At 47.2% G+C, this 18,128-nt stretch overlaps 1 protein-coding gene across 2 annotated transcripts in view; it reads right to left on the minus strand.

Annotated features, from left to right (window-relative positions):
- The window catches only part of CHAF1A (chromatin assembly factor 1 subunit A), a 28,239-nt gene extending 12,854 nt beyond the window's left edge, over positions 1 to 15,385 (minus strand). Inside the window, exons 1-7 of one of the 2 annotated variants that reach the window (XM_072721736.1) lie at positions 15,187 to 15,385; positions 12,300 to 12,350; positions 10,632 to 11,497; positions 4,669 to 4,725; positions 2,102 to 2,331; positions 1,829 to 1,889; positions 1,560 to 1,628 (exon numbers count right to left, since the gene is read on the minus strand). In XM_072721736.1, the coding sequence (XP_072577837.1) occupies positions 1,560 to 1,628; positions 1,829 to 1,889; positions 2,102 to 2,331; positions 4,669 to 4,725; positions 10,632 to 11,497; positions 12,300 to 12,350; positions 15,187 to 15,238 (1,386 nt within the window). In that variant the 5' untranslated portion in view covers positions 15,239 to 15,385. Of the gene's footprint in view, positions 1 to 1,559; positions 1,629 to 1,828; positions 1,890 to 2,101; positions 2,332 to 4,668; positions 4,726 to 10,631; positions 11,498 to 12,299; positions 12,351 to 14,717; positions 15,166 to 15,186 lie in introns of those variants that run through there. The other variant, XM_072721735.1, reaches the window with a different exon arrangement.
- Positions 15,386 to 18,128: the final 2,743 nt, after the last annotated feature.

The following is an 18,128-nucleotide window of genomic DNA, read 5'->3' on the forward strand; positions in this document are numbered from 1 at the left end:
AGTCTCCTCCTCCCTGTTTTCTCTTCCCCCCTCTCCAAATAAATGAGTAAAAAAGAAAATCCTGGCTGTAAAAATAACTCCTAGAGTTCAGAGGAAAAGCCAATCCTATAGAAAAATAGGTAAAAAATAGGAATTGGCAAGACAGAGAGGAAATAAAGTGGCAGGATGCCTGGGTGGCTCTGTGGTTGAGCATCTGCCTTTGGCTCAGGGTGTGATCCTGGAGTTCCAGGATCGAGTCCCACATTGGGCTTCTGAGGAGTCTGCTTTTCCCTCTGCCTATGTCTCCGCCTTCTGTGTCTCTCGTGAATAAATAAAATCTTAAAAAATAAATAAAATGGCAAACACACGCAAAAAGATGTCCAAGTGGAATCAAGGAAAAATGTAAAATGAAGTAAGAATGTTTTTTTTTGCCGACTAGATTGGTGAGGTTAAAAGAAAGCATGTTCCATTCAGTGCTAGTGCAGGAGAGAAGAGCATATTTCCCCATGATGCCCAGCATGGACATTAGCACTTCCCACTGGGAGGGTGCCCAGATAGGAACTAACACAATTAGTGATTCTGAAGTGTGTATCCTTGGACTGTGGGCCAAGCCCACTTCCCGGTGGCTGTCCTAAAGAAAGGCATGTATGCAGAGAGGAGGGTCAGTGACACTCACCGTGCCACCGATGGGGCATTGATACTGCAATGGACACACAAACTGTGACAACATCCACACTATGAAATGTTAAGTGGCAAGAGAGAACAAAGCCGACCCAAAGGAGCCAGCATGGCAAGAATCCAAGATACAGCTATGTAAACAAAATAGAGACATAACAAACTCATGAATCATTATGTATATAAACAAATATATATGGAGGTGTGAATGTAGTCAAAGTTCTAGACGACACCACTACATGTTACCTCTGGAGCACCGAGGGGCAGGGAAGGAAGTCTGGGGTTTCCAGAAGCAGGTGCTGCTTACAGGGTGACAAACACCAGGATAGGGACGCAGAATCCTGGGCTGCATTCTAGACTGTTGACTTACGCTTAATCTTGCCTCCCATCCCGAGCCTCAGTTCTCTGAAGGTAAGGACTAGGTCTTCGATGACACCTTTCCACATAGCTCCTAATGCAAAACTGTTCATGAAGCAACTTAACGCTTAGCAGTTTTAGCAAACATGCCACTTTTAGCCTTTTCAAAGACATAACGAATAACAAAATACTGAGTCTTCAGACTCTACCAGAAATAAAAGCTCCCTTGTGGGATCCCTAGGTGGCGCAGTGGTTTGGCGCCTGCCTTTGGCCCAGGGCGCGATCCTGGAGACCCGGGATCGAATCCCACGTCGGGCTCCCGGTGCATGGAGCCTGCTTCTCCCTCTGCCTGTGTCTCTGCCTCTCTCTATCTCTCTCTATCATAAACAAATTTAAAAAAATTAAAAAAAAAATAAAATAAAAGCTCCCTTGTAAGCAGAGGCCCTCTCTTGATGAAAGGGGAGCTACCTGGTCAGAAAATACCCTTATACTTTTCAAAAGGAAGAACATGACCGAGAAAGCCAAGCCAGAGGAAGCCAGAAGCTCACCTTGGGAGCCTGGGGGGTCTTTGGTTTCTGAAAAAACCTCGTGATTTCAGCCTTCTCTGCTTTAATGCGCTGCAACGGAAAAGGAGATGAGCATGAAGAAATGAAGAGGGACAGTGGCCTCTAGAACAGGAGCCCCAGCACTTTTAAGCTGAAAGCATTCTTTTGATATGAGCTCTCAAAACCCATCAACACGCAGCCAGTCTTGGCGGGGGCCACCTGGCTTCCCCAGATGGAGGGAACACCAGCAGCCGTTTGGGAGGACAGTCTACCTTCTCTTCTTCCCGTAACCGTTTTTCCTCTTCTTTTTTCCTCTTCTCCTCCAGCTTTGCCCTGGGAGACAGGAAATTTGGCTTTAGCCCCAGGTGTGGCTCATAGGTCCCTTGCAGGAGAGTGTGTGTGTGGTGTGTGTGTGGGGGGGTGGAGGTGGGGAGAGGATATGCTTGTGTGCTGGGGGTAGGGGGTGGAGGTACTCCTGCTTCCCTGCCCCGCCTAGGCCCTGCACCGCCTCCCTGCCCACCCCCACCTTCCAAGGGCACACGCACTCTAGCGCCTCCTGCCGCTCCTTGCGCCTCTCCTCCTTGAGCCGCTGCTTCTCCGCCTTCTCCTTTTCATCCTTCTCCCTTTTCTCGCGCCTCTCCTTTTCCTTCAGCTCCTTCTCTTCCTCCTTCTTCTTCTTGGCTTCTTCTTTGGCCCGCTTGGCCTCCTCCTTCAGCTTCTCCTTTTCTTCTTTCTCGGCCCGTAACTTGAGCTGCTTGCCCAAACGTTCCTTATCCTGCAGCCAAGAGATGGTCCCACAGCTGTGCCCCTGTGCCTCCCAGGAGGGCCCACAGACAGCTGGATGGAGCAGAGGTGGCCCGCCCAGGACCCCCCCACTGGCCAGCGCCCTCCCACACGGGCCACCCTGTAGCACCTGTCACTGCCCGCCACTAGAACAGTGATGTCCACTGGCCATTTGTCCCAAGACCTCAGGGCCATTCAAAATAAGATTCGCTCAAAATACCATCTTTAAACATGGGGTGGAGTTTATCTTTTTACCTAATGAGAAACAATGACATAAGAAGATCTGGGCTACCTAATCATAAAACCGTGGTAAAATAAAGACACAAAAACACATGTAGGTTTTGCCTCCCTATCTTTAAAGCAAGAGCATTTTTCTTCCCACATCCCGCTACCCAACCAGATCAGATTATAAGGTTGATCTTATTTCCTCTGAAATAGAAGATCAGAGTGAGACAGGGACCTGGAACCTGTTATGTCGGGGGGGGGGGGGGAAATGAATTTGCTTTTATCTTTACATCAGTTTGTCATTCCCAACAACTGGTACATGCTTGAGGCACTGTGTTATTACATAAGCTTGAGTTCCTACTCAAATGCTCGCCTGCCAGACACGGGGGGCTCATTCTCTGCCACAGCACCAGGTAATTTTCAAGGACTATTTCCATCAGAAATGGATTTCCCATGGGATGCCTGGGTGGTTTAGCGGTTGAGTGCCTGCCTTCTGCCCAGGGCATGATCCTGGAGCCCCAGGATGGAGTCCCGCATCAGGATCCCTGCAGGGAGCCTGCTTCTCCTTCTGCCTGTGTCTCTGCCTCTCTCTGTGTGGGTCTCTAATGAATAAATAAGTAAAATCTTTTTTTTTTTTTTTTTTTTAAATAAGTAAAATCTTAAAAAAATAAAGAAAAGAAATGGATTTCCCCACATGAAGAGCCTGGCAACTCCACTTTCCCTCTGGGCATAGGGCTATGTCCTTGTCTCTAGGGAATATCCTACCCTCTGTTCTGAGAAACTTTTGGCTGCTTTAACGAAACCCATGGAGGTGCCCTGTTAGAGATGTTCTTACAAAGCACTTTCTTCTGATGGATGGGATACTTGAAGAAGGTGCCTGGTCTGGGGAAAATGTGCAAGGTGGTAAGGAGTCATCTGTCCCCATTGCTAAATAAGAAGGCAGAAGACTTCTGGAAACCAGCCATACTTGAACCTCACGTGCATCGTCACCCCACGTGTGCCCACCTCTGAAATTCCAAGAATAAGAGAAACTCTAAAACCGCCACCAAAACCTGACTCATAGGGACGCCTGGGTGGCTTAGGCATTGAGCATCTGCCTTTGGCTCAGGGCATGATCCCAGAGTCCCAGGATTGAATCCAACATCGGGCTCCTACAGGGAGCCTGCTTCTCCCTCTGCCTGTGTCTCTGCCTCTCTCTGTGTGTGTCTCATGAATAAACAAATAAAATAAAATAAATAAAATAAAATAAAATAAAATAAAATAATAAAATAAAATATATATTTTTTAAATGTGACTCATAAAAATTGAATGCAGCCATAGGCGGATAGCACAGGAAGTACTGGGTGAGCGCAGATCCAGTGTCATCACCACCCCTCCCACAAGCTGGCATGGAGGCAGAAGCCCACTGGCTTTCTCTGTTCTTTATGGCAATGAGAAAAAAGTCCTCTGCTTTGCAGTGTGCAACACATGGTGACCCCAAGATAACAGAAGTGAAGACTCAGAAGGCAAAACTAGATAATAATCACCCACCTAGCGTCATGGCCACCAAACTAACAGAGCACATGGGAAGGGGTCTGGGACTCAGGGAAAGGGACTGGCTCTTTGGGAGGCAAGCTTCAACTACAATGTGATACGCAACTATCAAGACGGTAGTAATAACAACGATAATAATAGGAGAAGCTTAGAAAAGGCTACATAAAAACTTAGTGTGGGGATCCCTGGGTGGCGCAGCGGTTTAGCGCCTGCCTTTGGCTCAGGGCGCGATCCTGGAGACCCGGGATCGAATCCCACATCAGGCTCCCGGTGCATGGAGCCTGCTTCTCCCTCTGCCTGTGTCTCTGCCTCTCTCTCTCTCTCTCTGTGTGACTATCATAAATAAATTAAAAAAAAAAAAAAAAAAACTTAGTGTGATTTAGCAAAGTCAAAAATGATGCAAACCGCAAGTCCCGGGGCACAGTTGTGAGATATGAAGCAAGACTCAAAGGCACTGTCAGGACAAGCGGGGAAAGGTGACAATGGGCAAAGGAGGTGCATGGGGCCTTGCTTACTACTTAAGGCAAAAAGAACAATAGGTTAACTTTTTATTTCAGGGGAAACATCTTACTCTTTGCAGTCTGAGCTTGTCCTTCTCTGCAGAAGCTTTGATCAGTTTCTTAGTTATCTGAAATGAAAGACATTTCTCTTTAAACATGAATTGTTACAATCACTATAGCACATATAATACATAGCACACTCACTTGGGAAAGAAAGGGAAGGGGGGAATAAGGGACTTGCATGATTAAGAACTTCTTCACAAGAGCATAATGAAAACCTTTCCAGTGACCAGTTCCCACCAAACAGAACCAAAAAACCAACATGTCATAGTGGGATCATGAAGGCCAATGAACATGTGCATGCATCTAGGGACAAACAGGAGACTGGGGAGATAGATCACAAAAATGAAGGGGGCCAAGCACAGAAGAAACAGGGTAGGCTCAAACCTAAATGGCAGTGGAGAGCCAGTTTTGGCATCAGGCAGGTAACGTGGAGAAGGGTTTGTCATGGAGAACAGAGGATGCACCCTGTCCAATAAGGACAGGGCTCTTACTGGCAAGTAGTGCCCGGCACTGCTGCCCCTTCCGATTTTTCTAAGAGGGGCTGATATTGGGAATTGTATTTATATTTTGTAGGTAACATCTAAAATCACTGTAAATCAAATAAAACATCTATTGGTTGGATTCCCATGAGCCACCAATGTGTACTCCCTGCTTTCTGAAATGTGGAGCAAATGTTCAGGAAATAAGGTCAGCTTGCCAGAGGTGGTGATCTGGTCTAGGACCCCTGCATCCTAAAGCACAACATTCTCTACTGCCCTTCTGTCAAGTGAACTCGGGTTGCAGGGACTCACCAAGACACACTGCTTGATTCACTCACCACACTGAGCATGAACAAGTTCAGACTACTAGCCTAAGCTACCTCCAGAGCAGGAAATTCTGAAAACTAAATCATCGGTGGGGAGAGAGAGTGCAGACTGGAAAAACATGAACTTTCCAGACTCCTTTGAGACTCAGAAAGGTAGCCAAAATGTAAGACTGAAGTGTTGAAAAAATCAAAGGCCCATTTCTCTTAAAATGCTCTGACATACGGACAAAAGCTAGGTGGCAAGGGTTTCTCCATCTGAGAAAGCCTAAGATCTCTTACAGAATAAAACTTAAAGGTTAATAAATTCAAGAAGACATCCTTCTTATTTGGGACACACTGAATTTTTTGGATTAAGCCTTCCCTTAGGACATGGGTGAGCAGTCTTATGAAAGCCACATGCCGCAGGACCTTGTCAAAAGCCACCAACATTGTGCGGGGATGCTCAAGCCTGTCTGTTACCAAAGCGGTTTTACCAAGGGCTTGAGAAAAAGGATCTGCCTCTCGAGAGTCCACTATGCCTGTCACATCTCTGGACTTCATCCCCACCACAAAAGATTCAAGAGCAGAATCTGCAAGTTACTATATCTGTTGTTGTCCTTTGCATTCAAACTTACAGTACCAAATGTGACTGCGACTGCCACTCCCACTCCCAAGCGAGGGCACTTGAAGGGAAAACACAGTCTCGCCCACATTTGGTGAATTTCAGATGCAGAATCAGTGCCTTTTACAATGCCTCCCCTGCTGGGAGTCCAGGCACAGCAGAATTGACATGATTCCCAGGAGCCAGCTAATGATCTCCAACCACCAGAGCAATTATGATTTCATGCAGAACTAATATCTACTGTTTCACTAGGCACTCAGGTGGGCCTTACAGGTCTGAAATGTTATCTTCTTGATATGTGTGACACAAGTGTTTATGGAACTCTTGCCAAGTAGAGGCCACATGTGTTACCTATCTGGAACTCAGCTGCCAAAAACAAGACCCAAGATCCCAGAAGGAAGCTAAAATACACATATCACCTATCCCATGTCGTCAAGATTGATTTAACTATGTGCATCAATATCCTTGCACTTTATTTTGCAGGATCCTTTTAGAGCCACTTGGTCTGATTTTACATATAAGGAGATCTAGTTTCTTAGCTCAGCAGCAGCAGCGAATGAGGTAAGGAGAGGTGGGCAGGCAACAGAAGCAGCTAAAAACTTACCGGCAGGGGAGAGATAGCAGCCGGGAAGAGATAGAACTCAACTGCTCCAGCCGTGATGGAGAGCAAGCAGGCAAGATTAACCTGGGAGCTGGATATGCTATCTAACAACAGCCCAAGGAAACATGTAGAAAGCTCATTACAGTTATTCTGTCAAGGCTGAGAATTAAAGACAATGGAAACATCCACCAATGAGAATGATTCTGCAAGCTGCAGTAGCTCCACAGCAAGGTACAGGACATGGCAACTGACAAGAGATCTTCCCAGGCCATAGTGGAAGACACTCCAGAATGAAAAAGAAACATATTTACAACACATGGCTCACATAAAGAAACAAAATGATACTGTGTATTCCCCAAGAGATCTCTCACAGACACCACACAGAGAAATGTGAAATAATGAGAACCTCCTGGGAGGTCTGAGATTGTCACGCTTCCATTAGAACATGAAGAACTGGGCAGCCCCAGTGGCACAGCGGTTTGGCGGTAGCACAGCAGTTTAGCGCCGCTCGCAGCCCAGGGTCTGATCCTGGAGACCGGGGATCGAGTCCTGTGTCAGGCTCCCTGCATGGAGCCTGCTTCTCCCTCTGCCTGTGTCTCTGCCTCTCTCTCTCTGTGTCTCTCATGAATAAATAAATAAAATCTTTTAAAAAATGAAGAACTTAATACTTGTGTAATTTCAGTTATACATGGAAAAGTTCCAGCGATCTGGGTTTATTTGTATAGATGCAGAGATTCCAGTAACACAGCTGCATCAACATCATCATGTATGAAAAAAAAAAATCTTGAATCACTAATAAGGCAGGCTGAATTACACAGCTAAAATGCAAACTCCGAAATGGTTCTATACCAAATGGTAAAATGCTCTAATGCTAAATAGTCACTGTTTGGCCAGTCAGAAGACCCTGAATTATCTAAAACTGGTGTTCCTAAATAATTTTTTCAAACTGAGATTCTCTAGAACCCCTGGAGTACTTTAAAAAACAAAATAGAACTGAAGAAGCTCTTTGGGCGGACTAGATCAGACTCCCTGGGAAGAAACAGCAGGATCTGCATTTAACAAGTTCCTTGGAAGGGAAACACACACACACACAATAGAGGATCAGAGAATGCCTAGGGATTCCAAATGCAGCGGTGATTTTATGGTACTAACTCCAGGACTACCAGACCCAACTAAAACCAAACATGTTGCTTAGTAACATGAAACAACATGTAAGCTTCCAGTGAGGTTCTAGCTACAACTTGGAAAGGAGGAGGTGGAGGAAAAGTGGAAAAACAAAAATATTCTCTACACTCCTAAGCATCAGGAAAACCTTGACTCCCCTCCCCCCTAGGAGATGTTAGTTGACACCAAACACAAAACCAACCAGCAAATCAAGAAACTCCTGCTGGGGGGGAAGGGGGGAGATAGGAGATAAAGTAAAAGGCTGTGCCTGTGGCTGCAAGTGGTCTGTCTCCAGCCACTCCCTCAAGGAGTCTCACTCTCAAAGCACCCAGAGGCACCTGATGATCACTTGGTGTCAATGACCATCAAGGGGCTCTACTTCCATTCTTGTGATGGACCAGCCCATCTGTGGGTGGTAGCCTCAGATTTCTGCCACAGGCTCTGGGGTGGTCTGAACCTTCACCACTCAGTGTAAATTATTTGCCAAGCCATGTGATAACACTGCCTTCTAGAGCATTTCAGAGCTCTAAGCCTGTGTTCAGAGTAAGACCCGGCAAATCAGATGCAGGATCTAAGTGACTACACTCAGTTCACCTGCTCAGCTGTCCTGAGTGCCCTGTGGGCCAGCAGACAGAAATAAAATTGTTGGGGATCCCTGGGTGGCTCAGGGGTTTAGCGCCTGCCTTCAGCCCAGGGCGTGATCCTGGAGTCCTGGAATCGAGTCCCACGTCAGGCTCCCTGCATGGAGCCTGCCCCTCTCTCTGTCTCTCCTAAATAAATAAAATCTTAAAAAAAAAAAAAAAAGTTTCATAACAATGGCTAACTATGTCACTTCCCAATTCTTGGGATTCTTGGGCTTGGCTCTGGGCATAAAAACAAACTTAAAAAATGAAGTGCTTGGGGCAGCCCAGGTGGCTCAGGGGCTGAGCGTCTGCCTCGATCCTGGAGACCTGGGATCGAGTCCCACATCGGGCTCCCTGCAAGGAGCCTGCTTCTCCCTCTGACTGTGTCTCTGCCTCTCTCTCTCTCTCTCTCTCTCTCTCTCTCGGTCTCTCATGAATAAATAAGTAAAATCTTAAAAAAGAAAAAAAAAAGTGCTTAACGGACACCTCAGTGGCTCAGGAGTTGAGCATCTTCCTTGGGCTCAGGGTGTGATCTCAGAATCCCAGGATCTGTCTGGCATAGGGCTCCCCCCTCCCGCCCCCCGCAGGGAGCCTGCTTCTCCCTCTGCCTATGTCTCTCCCTCTCTCTTGTGTTTCTAATGAATAAATTTTTAAAAAGTGCTTAAGAATGAAACACATGTACACATGTCCCGTTTTCTAGGCTAACTGGCTTTAAATATGTCATACGACAGAGGCTTTCGACAAAATAGAAACAGCAAGGCAGCCCGGGTAGCTCAGCGGTTTAGTGCCGCCTTCAGTCCAGGGCGTGATCCCAGAGACCCAGGATGGAGTCCCACGTCGGGCTCCCTGCATGGAGCCTGCTTCTCCCTCTGCCTGTGTCTCTGCTTCTCTCTTTCTCTCTGTGTGTGTGCCTCTATGAATAAATAAATAAAATCTAAAAAAAAAAAAAAACAAAAAAAACAGAAACAGCAGTCTGGAAGAATTTCAAGCAATTGGCCAGACCAAGAAAGATAGCTGGCGGCAAAAATGCACTCTTCAACTCTGATTCTAAGAGACTGAATAATGGCTCAGGTGGAAGTTTAAAAATGTATCTCCATCTACAAGAAAAACAGATCGCTCCACTCTTGACACTTCGAAAACTTAAAAAGAAAGTCATTTTTTCTTTTTTTCTAAACTCTTCAGGAGATAAAAGCCATAGAATCATCTAGAAAAATTAGACCCTTAGAGATCAAATCTCAGAAAGTAATGAAGGTCAAATCAAGCAGATAAAGTACAGATTGAATGATCCAACCCAGAATCTGATCTTACATTTAAAAAAAACCCAAAAACCAAAAAACCTAGGGTTACCTGGCTGGCTCAGTGAGTGGAGCATACAACTTTTGATCTTGGGTTCGAGTTTAAGCCCCACATTGGGCATGGAGCCTACTTAAACAAAAATGCAATGTACACAAAAATTCTACAAAAAAACAGAAAAACAAAAACCAAAATACCCAAAACAAAGAACACTGTTAATTAAACACATTTCTGGATTCTTGACTGATTTTATCTGTTTTACCCATAAGACCCTGCTGCCATTGTGCTAATTACAAATCAGTAATAGAAACAAGCATTTCCTAAGTCATCCTTCTGTGGTCCTTAAAAATGGTGCCAGGTTTTCCTTTTATTCTTGTTGCTCTGGGGTGAGGTTTTTCAGATGTGTGGCTAGGCTGACAAGAACCGAACCTACGGAATCCCCATTTTATTTCTCCTGCTGTCTTGGGGTCTCTTCACCAATGCTGCCTGACTCTTTACCATCAACACCCTTACAAGCCTGTGTTGGAATGGCAAGGAAAACTGGAGGGAGCTAACATGTGACACGAGGGGTCACAGCTGCCTGCTTACAAAGCGTTCCTAATTAAAAGTACTAAGTTGACTAGCACCACTCATTAGGTGTGAACAACCATGGCTACCTAGATGACAGTTCACAGAAGACACTTTACACACTGGTGATTAACAGGGCCACCGGTACATCACAATGCACATTTAACAGAACACCACTAGTGGTTTTTTGATACCAAAAGAATTGTTTGTGGCCTGCTTAGCCACCAAACACCTGAGTGACACAGTATTCCCAGGTGAAGAGCAAGAGGCTGAATCCCGTCAGCACTGCCACACTGGCATTCAGCAGAGATACTTACTCTGCGGATAGGTGTGGAGGAGGGGAAGGGCCTGGGACTGCTGTGCTGCTTTCTGGAAGCAGACTGCCCCTCAGGTGAGCTGCTAGGAGAGGAAGAACCCCGGGATGAGTGGCTAAGAACAGAGTCTTCTTCAGGGCCAGACTCCAGCATCTCACTCTCAGAGGGCATGCCCTGGTGTGCAGGTGTCGTTGGAGACTTGGCTTGAGAAGGTTTCGCAGCCAGGATATCCTGCAAGACCACCACAGGCACCTTCCCTTTGAAAAAAATGCCCCCAGCTTCACTCCAACCATCCTGGTCCTTCTCGAAGCATGTTCTTGGACCACCCGTCAGCACACGGCAGCTTGGGGGTGAGCCTTTCTGCCCATCTCCACTCCTCTCTGTGCCCCTTGAGCCAGCACCCTCGTTCTCTGTTTTGCACGGAGTGTCTGAAAGGGTCTCTTCAGGACACGTCAGCTCATCCTCCATACTGGCCTCCAGCAGCCCCCTGTCACCTCCAGCTTCTTCTCTGACTCTGCTTACAGCCTCCTCGGAGGCAGAGGCTGCAGAATTTAGTTTACTGTGGGCCACAACATCATCCAGTTGGTCACTTGAGTCCTCCGTCAAATCAATGATGACCATGGTCTGGTCAATTCTGGTTTTGACTCTATTTCTTAAAAAGTTATCTAAGGGACCCTTCCCATTGACAAGTTTTGGACTACCATCTATATCAGAACCCGAATGACAGTTGTTCTCCAAGGTATCCAAAGAGGTCTCCACATCAGGTACTTGACTTTGTGCAGGAGTGCCCTCAGAGCTCCTCATGTCATCCGACCCGTCCTCGCTTTTCTCCTTTGGGACAAGATTCAGGCGCTTGAAGGGCAGACGAGCTGAAACATAGAGAGGAGGCCATCTTTACAGGGAAAGTGTAAAGAGCAACAGCCCATCAATAATTGAATATTCCAAATGCTCAACAAGTATCAACCTGCTGGGATGGAGGTGGGGCCGGCAGATGGGGATTTCTGTAAACCACTCATGCCCTTGGGTTCAAGTTTGCCCCTGCCCCTCAGAGACTGTTGCTCTTCCTATGACTCCCCTCAACACCAAACTTGCTATCAGTCATCATAGGAGGAGGAAAGCTGCTACAGGGGAACGAGATACCAAGTTTTAAAAACCAGAAGCCTCAGTTTTGTATATAGTCACTTAGCTAATCTAGCCTAAGGGTAAAAATACCAACCACTCTTCACACAAAAGGATTTGAACACATTTATCTTCCTGTACAATGGTGGTTCAACCAGGGGCAGCTGTCCCTGCCAGGGATGTCTGGCGATATTATTGGTCATCATGATTTAGGTGAGTGACCAGGGACGCTGCTAAACCCTACAATATATGGGACAGCCCCATATCCTGACAAAAAATTACAGAATGTCCATAATGCTGAAGTAGAGAAACCCTAGTAAAGGCAATAACCACTAGATGTGCTCCTGGGAACCTAAGAAAACAGTAACATAATCACATGGGTTCCCAAGGTTCTGATTGGAAGATGCAACCATTAATCTCCCCCCAGCCCTTGAGGCTTCTGCTGAGGACCCCAGCAGAAGACCTCTGCTCAAAGGAAATTAAAAATACAACTGATGAGACAATGAAGGATATAAATTAGGAACAGTATTTAACACCTTCCCAGAAAGTTACCTTGTATTAACTTTTTGACTGGAAAAGCTGGTCTGTCTTTGCAATCCACGGCTGTGAATGAAAATGTCAAAGGATAGGTTATTAAAAGTTGGAAATAATGAAGCAGTAAATAAATATGCAACACCTAACATGTCCAAAGTGGTTGTCCAATAGGGGTGATTATGGCACCCCCACCATGGGGTTCAATGTTTAGGGACATTTTTGGTTGTCATGAGGGGGGAAGTGTCTAGTGGGTAGAGGACAGAGATACAGCTAAATATCCTAAAATACACAGGATGGCACCCACGACAGAATTATCTGCCCAAAATGTTACTAGGTTGAGAAATTCTGCTCTCAACTCTCTCACTCCTTCTCATCTTCATGTGGTGATTATCGTTCTGAAACTTACATGACGTCTCCCCCCTTCCCAACACAATGGGAGACTTGTTCCACACTGTACCCTTCGCACGTAGCTCAGAACTGGCACATAGTGGGACACCAATGAGCACAGTAACAGGGACAGTGAAAAGGGGAATGACGGGGCACCTAGTTGACTCAGTCTGTAGACCATGCAACTCTTGATCTCAGAATTGTGAGTTCAAGCCCAAACTGGGCGCAGAAATTACTTAAAATCTTAAGGAAAAAAAAAAGAGAGAGAGAGAAAGGGAACGAGTACAGATGACAGAAAACACTGCGTTACCGATTTCACAATTAATGACCCCAAAATGTCCTCCTCCAATCAACCCATCCCCACCACCAAATGTGCAAAATCAGAATATGGTTTATTTTCTTTCAAAATAGAGCCTATACGCTGGGGCACCTGAGTGGCTCGGTGGTTAAGCGTCTGCCTTTGGCTCGGGTCACAATCCTGGAGTCCCGGGATCGAGTCCCACATTGGGCTTCCCCATGGGAAGCCTGCTTCTCACTCTGCCTGTGTCTCTGCCTCTCTCTGTGTGTCTCTCATGAATTAATAAATAAAATCTTAAAAAAAAAAATAGAGCCTATACAGGTAAAACAATTCAAAGCATACTGAGCCTGCCAGGCTGGAGCTGAAGTGAAGAAACAAGGGAGAATGTTTTCCTGCATGAAAAAAAAAAATTTCAAAAAAAGCATTTAATAATATCGAAGCTGATACAGGAATGACTGTAAATAGGACTAAGTCTTTGGAAAAACATCCTTAAATTGGTTAAAATAAATTTAGAAAATGACACCTGCTAGGAGATCTGTCTTACAAAAAACCTAGGTTAGTTATTTGGGGCAATCTACATGTTTTGTAAAAAAATACATACAAGTGAGTATTTTTAAAAAGCAGATCAAGGTTTCTTTATTTCTTCTTCTTTTTTTTTTTTCAAAGTTTCTAAAAAAACTCAGCAGATGAAACTGCTCTCGCCTACCCCCCTATGCTTGGAATACAAATACCCTGAGGATTCACATTTCCTTTCTACCCATTTCAATACCCTTTTAAGTCCTTAGTTACTAAAGACATAATTTCACCTTTCAACCAAAGTATACATAATCTCTACCTATTTAAATGTAGTTTTAGGTCAACCACAAGTATTCACTAGTGTGGCCCTGAGTCACCAGTGTTGAAACAAGTGGAACACAGTGACCTAAGCCTAGAAGCTACCCCGGGTCAACATAAAGGAACAGCCTACCCAGAGATCCCAACTGTTCAAAGGTACACATACCATTCACACACACTTCGTGTCTAAAGTTACCAAACGCTCTTTATTTTGAGATTACATGCCTCCTAATTTTACGTAGCATTAAAACACCCCTTCCTTGTATGGTAGAATGGTCACCGCAAAGTAGTGCTTTTTACATTTCTAAATTAAATGTTGTTACTGGATCAAACGACGGCCCATGACAATCGGTTCCAACTTTACTGATGGGAATTTTATGTCTCTGTGAAATTTCAAAGTCTGGAAACAACTGGAGCAGTGGTTCTCAGCTACAGGGAGGGGGCGATTCTGCAACCCTTCCCAGGGCACCTTGGCAATGCTTGGATACATTCTGGGTCCTCACAAATAGGGAAAACGGTTTGCTACTAGGGTCTAACGGGTGGAGGCCAAGGATGCTGCCCGACACCTTACAGTGCACAGGACAGCCCCAAATGTCAACAGTGGCCAGGTTGAGAGACCCTGGGGTGGAGTAATTATCTCCCTGTCAACCCCTAATTCAGCCAACCAACTTGTACTCTGTGCCAAGCACTGTGCAAGTGCCAGGGACAAAATGGGAGTCAAGCAAGGCAGACAGGCGGCCTGGTTCACCATCGCCCGTTCACCATCGCCCGTTTCGGAGGTCCCCACCGGGTGCTAGAAAGCCCCCTCCCAAGGTGGGGTGGGGGAGGGGAAGACAGGTCCTCACCCCGCAGAGCGAGCGGGATCAAGAAGCCGGGAGTCGCATCTCCCTGGCGATCCCACCACCCAAACCTCTTACCTGGGCGTGCCCTGACCCGCAGATGCAGCTGTCTGGTCCCCGAGCTCATGTGCCCCCGGGCCTCAGTTTCCCCACCCGGCCAGAGGGCCGCTGCACGGTCCAACTTGCTCGGGGGACACAGACGCATTCGGCAACCTGCAAAGGCAGCCCTTTCGCCTCGCGGGGCCTCAGTCTCCACCCCCCGGGCCACACCGACCCGTCAGCATAGGGGGAAAAAAAGAGCCCCGCAAGGACGAACTGAAGCCAAAGCGCCGGAAGAAAAATGGTCGCGGCCGCAACAATAACGTCAAGGAGGGAGCCCTTCGGGTCGCCAGACCCTAGCTCCGACCGTAACGGCCGCACCGACCCAACGGCCGCCGACGAGGAGCGGGCCCGAGGCCGGGAGGTCCGTCCGCCCCCAACCGCCGCCTCGGCCTGCGCAGGCCGCGCGCCGCGCCCCCCCTTCCCCTCGGCGCGGGCCCGAACCGACCTGCGGCCGCTCCCCTGGCGCCGGGCGCCCCGCACTCCAGTTCCTCCAGCATCGCCCCGGCGGCGGCTAGAGCTCCCCTCAGGCGGCGGAGGCGCGGGCTCCGTTCAGGCGGCCACTGCCGCTCGCCCTCCCGCCCGCGCCGCTGCTGCCGCGGCCGCCGAGCTCGTATTTGGCGGGAACCGCGGCGACCCCCGCAGGCCGCGCGGCGATTGGACGAGGCTGCGTCACGTGACAACCCGCCTCGGGAAGAAGGGAGCGCCGGGAGCATCCTCGCGAGAGCCGCGTCTTCCATTCCTCCCAGGGTTCCCCTATTGATATTCCCGCGGAGGACCGGGGCTTCCTCTCGGCCGCCGGTCATTGGCGGGGAGGAGGTGCCCTGCGATTGGAGGCGGAAGATGTCAAACTGAGAGTTCCGCCCTGTGATTGGCTGAGCGCGTGGGATAGGTCGGCAGGAGGAGGGCCAGCTCTTACGTCATGACGAAACGATCTACGTAGGGTGGTGGGTGACAATCTGAAACTGGTTTAGAGCAGGAGCGAGGCTTGTAGTTGATCCTCGTTGGATGTTGGTTGAGTATCATCAGTAGCAAAATTATAAATGCCTTTTTATAAGAGAAAATAAGTTAAATAGATTCTGTGCAGCGCTCTAGAAGCATTTAATGCGCACCAAACATATTCAGAGGGAATGAATGAAATGGATCTTTGTGGTTTTATCCTCAGCATTTTTGCACAGGGTCTTTCCTCACCTAGAAAACTTTCCGCAGCTCTCTTCGTGGCTAGTTTCCACCTAACTTTCAGATCTTAGATGTGCACCTTGGGGAGCCTTTCCCTGTCCTCAACAAGGTGAAGTTCCTACAATGCAGTTCTTCCCCCCCCTTTTTTCCGCCCCCGCCCTTTTTTCCCTTGCAGTTCTTTTTTTCTGAAGCAATTACAGCTTATTTTTTTTTATTAGCGTGTTATTTGATTTAGTATGTGTCTTTGTCACCAGCTCCAAGAGAGGAGGAATAATTTATTCCTGTATCCCCAGTACCTCTCCATGATTGATGCATTAGCAAGGGCTCAATAAATAGATGAGCAAATGCATAAACTCCATTTGATTACAAGCTTCACATGGAACACAGACGTTCAGTGTCAACCTGTGAGCCTTCAAGTTGGTTTTTTTTTCTTCAAGATTTTGTTTATTTATTCATGAGAGACAGAGATAGGCAGAGGCATAGGCAGAGGGAGAAGCAGGCTCCCTGCGAGGAGCCCAAAGGGGGACTTGATCCCAGGACCCCAGGATCTTGACCTGAGCTGATGGCAGACGCTCAACCACTGAGCCACCCAGGCGTCCTAGAGTTGGTTTTCTGTAGCACCAATTAATCTGTCAAGCAGAGAAGTGAGGAAAGAAGATGAAATTTAGATCAAGTTTAGAATTCTATTGAATTTATAGATTGGATAATTAAAGCTGAATTGTTTGGAAGCAATGTGGAGAAATAGGGAGTTCAGATTAAAATCACTTTGGACAAGTCATGTCTTACTCAATGCCTGAGTTTCCCCGTATGAATCATGACATTCTGGCATTTTGCAATGATTGAAACCAGTAGGTCACCATTCAGAGTGCCTTTCAGAATCACATGGGGAATCAAAAAACAAACAAACTATTCGGTAACAGCCCCATCAGGATCTTAGGGAGGGAGATTTGTGGCATACATAATCTGAAATAATCCTCCATCTAGTCCAGTACCTTCTGTTGAGGCATTTGGAAACTTCTAGCAATCTTCTGCTTCAGAAGAGCACCCAGATCTGTCAGATTTCAGCACTGAAGTTGCAAGCACGTTAGCTCTAGCCACTTTCTTGTTCCTCTTTTCAGATTAATTTATCCATTCCAATTTATTATTAACTTCCAGTTAATTCAATAACAATTGATATAAAAAACAAAAATCAATTAACATGTATAAAACTGAATTTCCTGAAAGAGGTGACATTCCCAACAGATTTCTCTTTTATGCACAAAGGATGGGGGGCGGGGGAGGGGAGATTGGGGGAAAATGTGCCAGAAAAGAACAACCTTAGAAAAGGCCCACAGTAAACAGGGATCATGGGTTATAGAAGAGGAAGAGAGCTGAAGTCAGAAGAGTTGATGGAGCCAAAATTTGTAAGCTTTGTAAGGCCATGCTACGAAGTTGAGAGTGTATTGTGAGGATAGTAGACTAATGTGATATACATTTTGTTATAGAGCATCTTTTTTTTTTTTTTTTTTTAAGAATTTACTCATTTATTTATGAGAAATACACAGAGAGAGGCAGAGACTCAGACAGAGGGAGAAGCAGGGTTCTCACAGGGAGCCCGACGTGGGACTTGATCCCTGCACCCGGGATCACGCCCTGAGCCGAATGCAGATGCCCAACCGCTGAGCCACTCAGGCGTCCCTCTGAGTATTTTTAAGGGGGAAAATTGGAGGGGGAACCTGCAGGTGGGCATACCAGCGAGGAGACTGGGTGCGATAGTCTGGCCTGGGCAGGGAGGCCAGGGGGATAGAAAAGCAATAAAGGGACACCCTGATGTCGTACTAGGGCAACTAAATGGATGAGCACGTGGCAGGGCTGAAGGCGGTGCTTGTGGAAGGGACTAAATGCACAGAGAATTGGGTCGGCTGAGATTAGCGAACGACGTCTGATTTACAAACCCGGCCTCCCAACCTCTCCAGGATTTAAGCGCCTTTCCTAAAACGCTAGGACTACCTCCGGGCCGCCAGGAGGCGCTGTAGCCTCCAGGGTCTCTCTAGGCTCGTTCCTGTCGGCTCGCTGTCGGAGGCGGCCTCAAAGCGGGGGAGGGGAGAGGGCAAGACGTGCGCGTGCGCTCTCCGGCCGGCAGGGGGCGCGCGTGCGCGGTCGGGGCCGGGGCCGGGGGCGCGCGCAGGCCGGCACCGGAAGTGTGCGGTTGCCATGTAATATCCTGGCCGC

This window comes from Vulpes vulpes, chromosome 9 (assembly GCF_048418805.1).
Source record: "Vulpes vulpes isolate BD-2025 chromosome 9, VulVul3, whole genome shotgun sequence".
NCBI classification, from domain to species: domain Eukaryota; kingdom Metazoa; phylum Chordata; class Mammalia; order Carnivora; family Canidae; genus Vulpes; species Vulpes vulpes.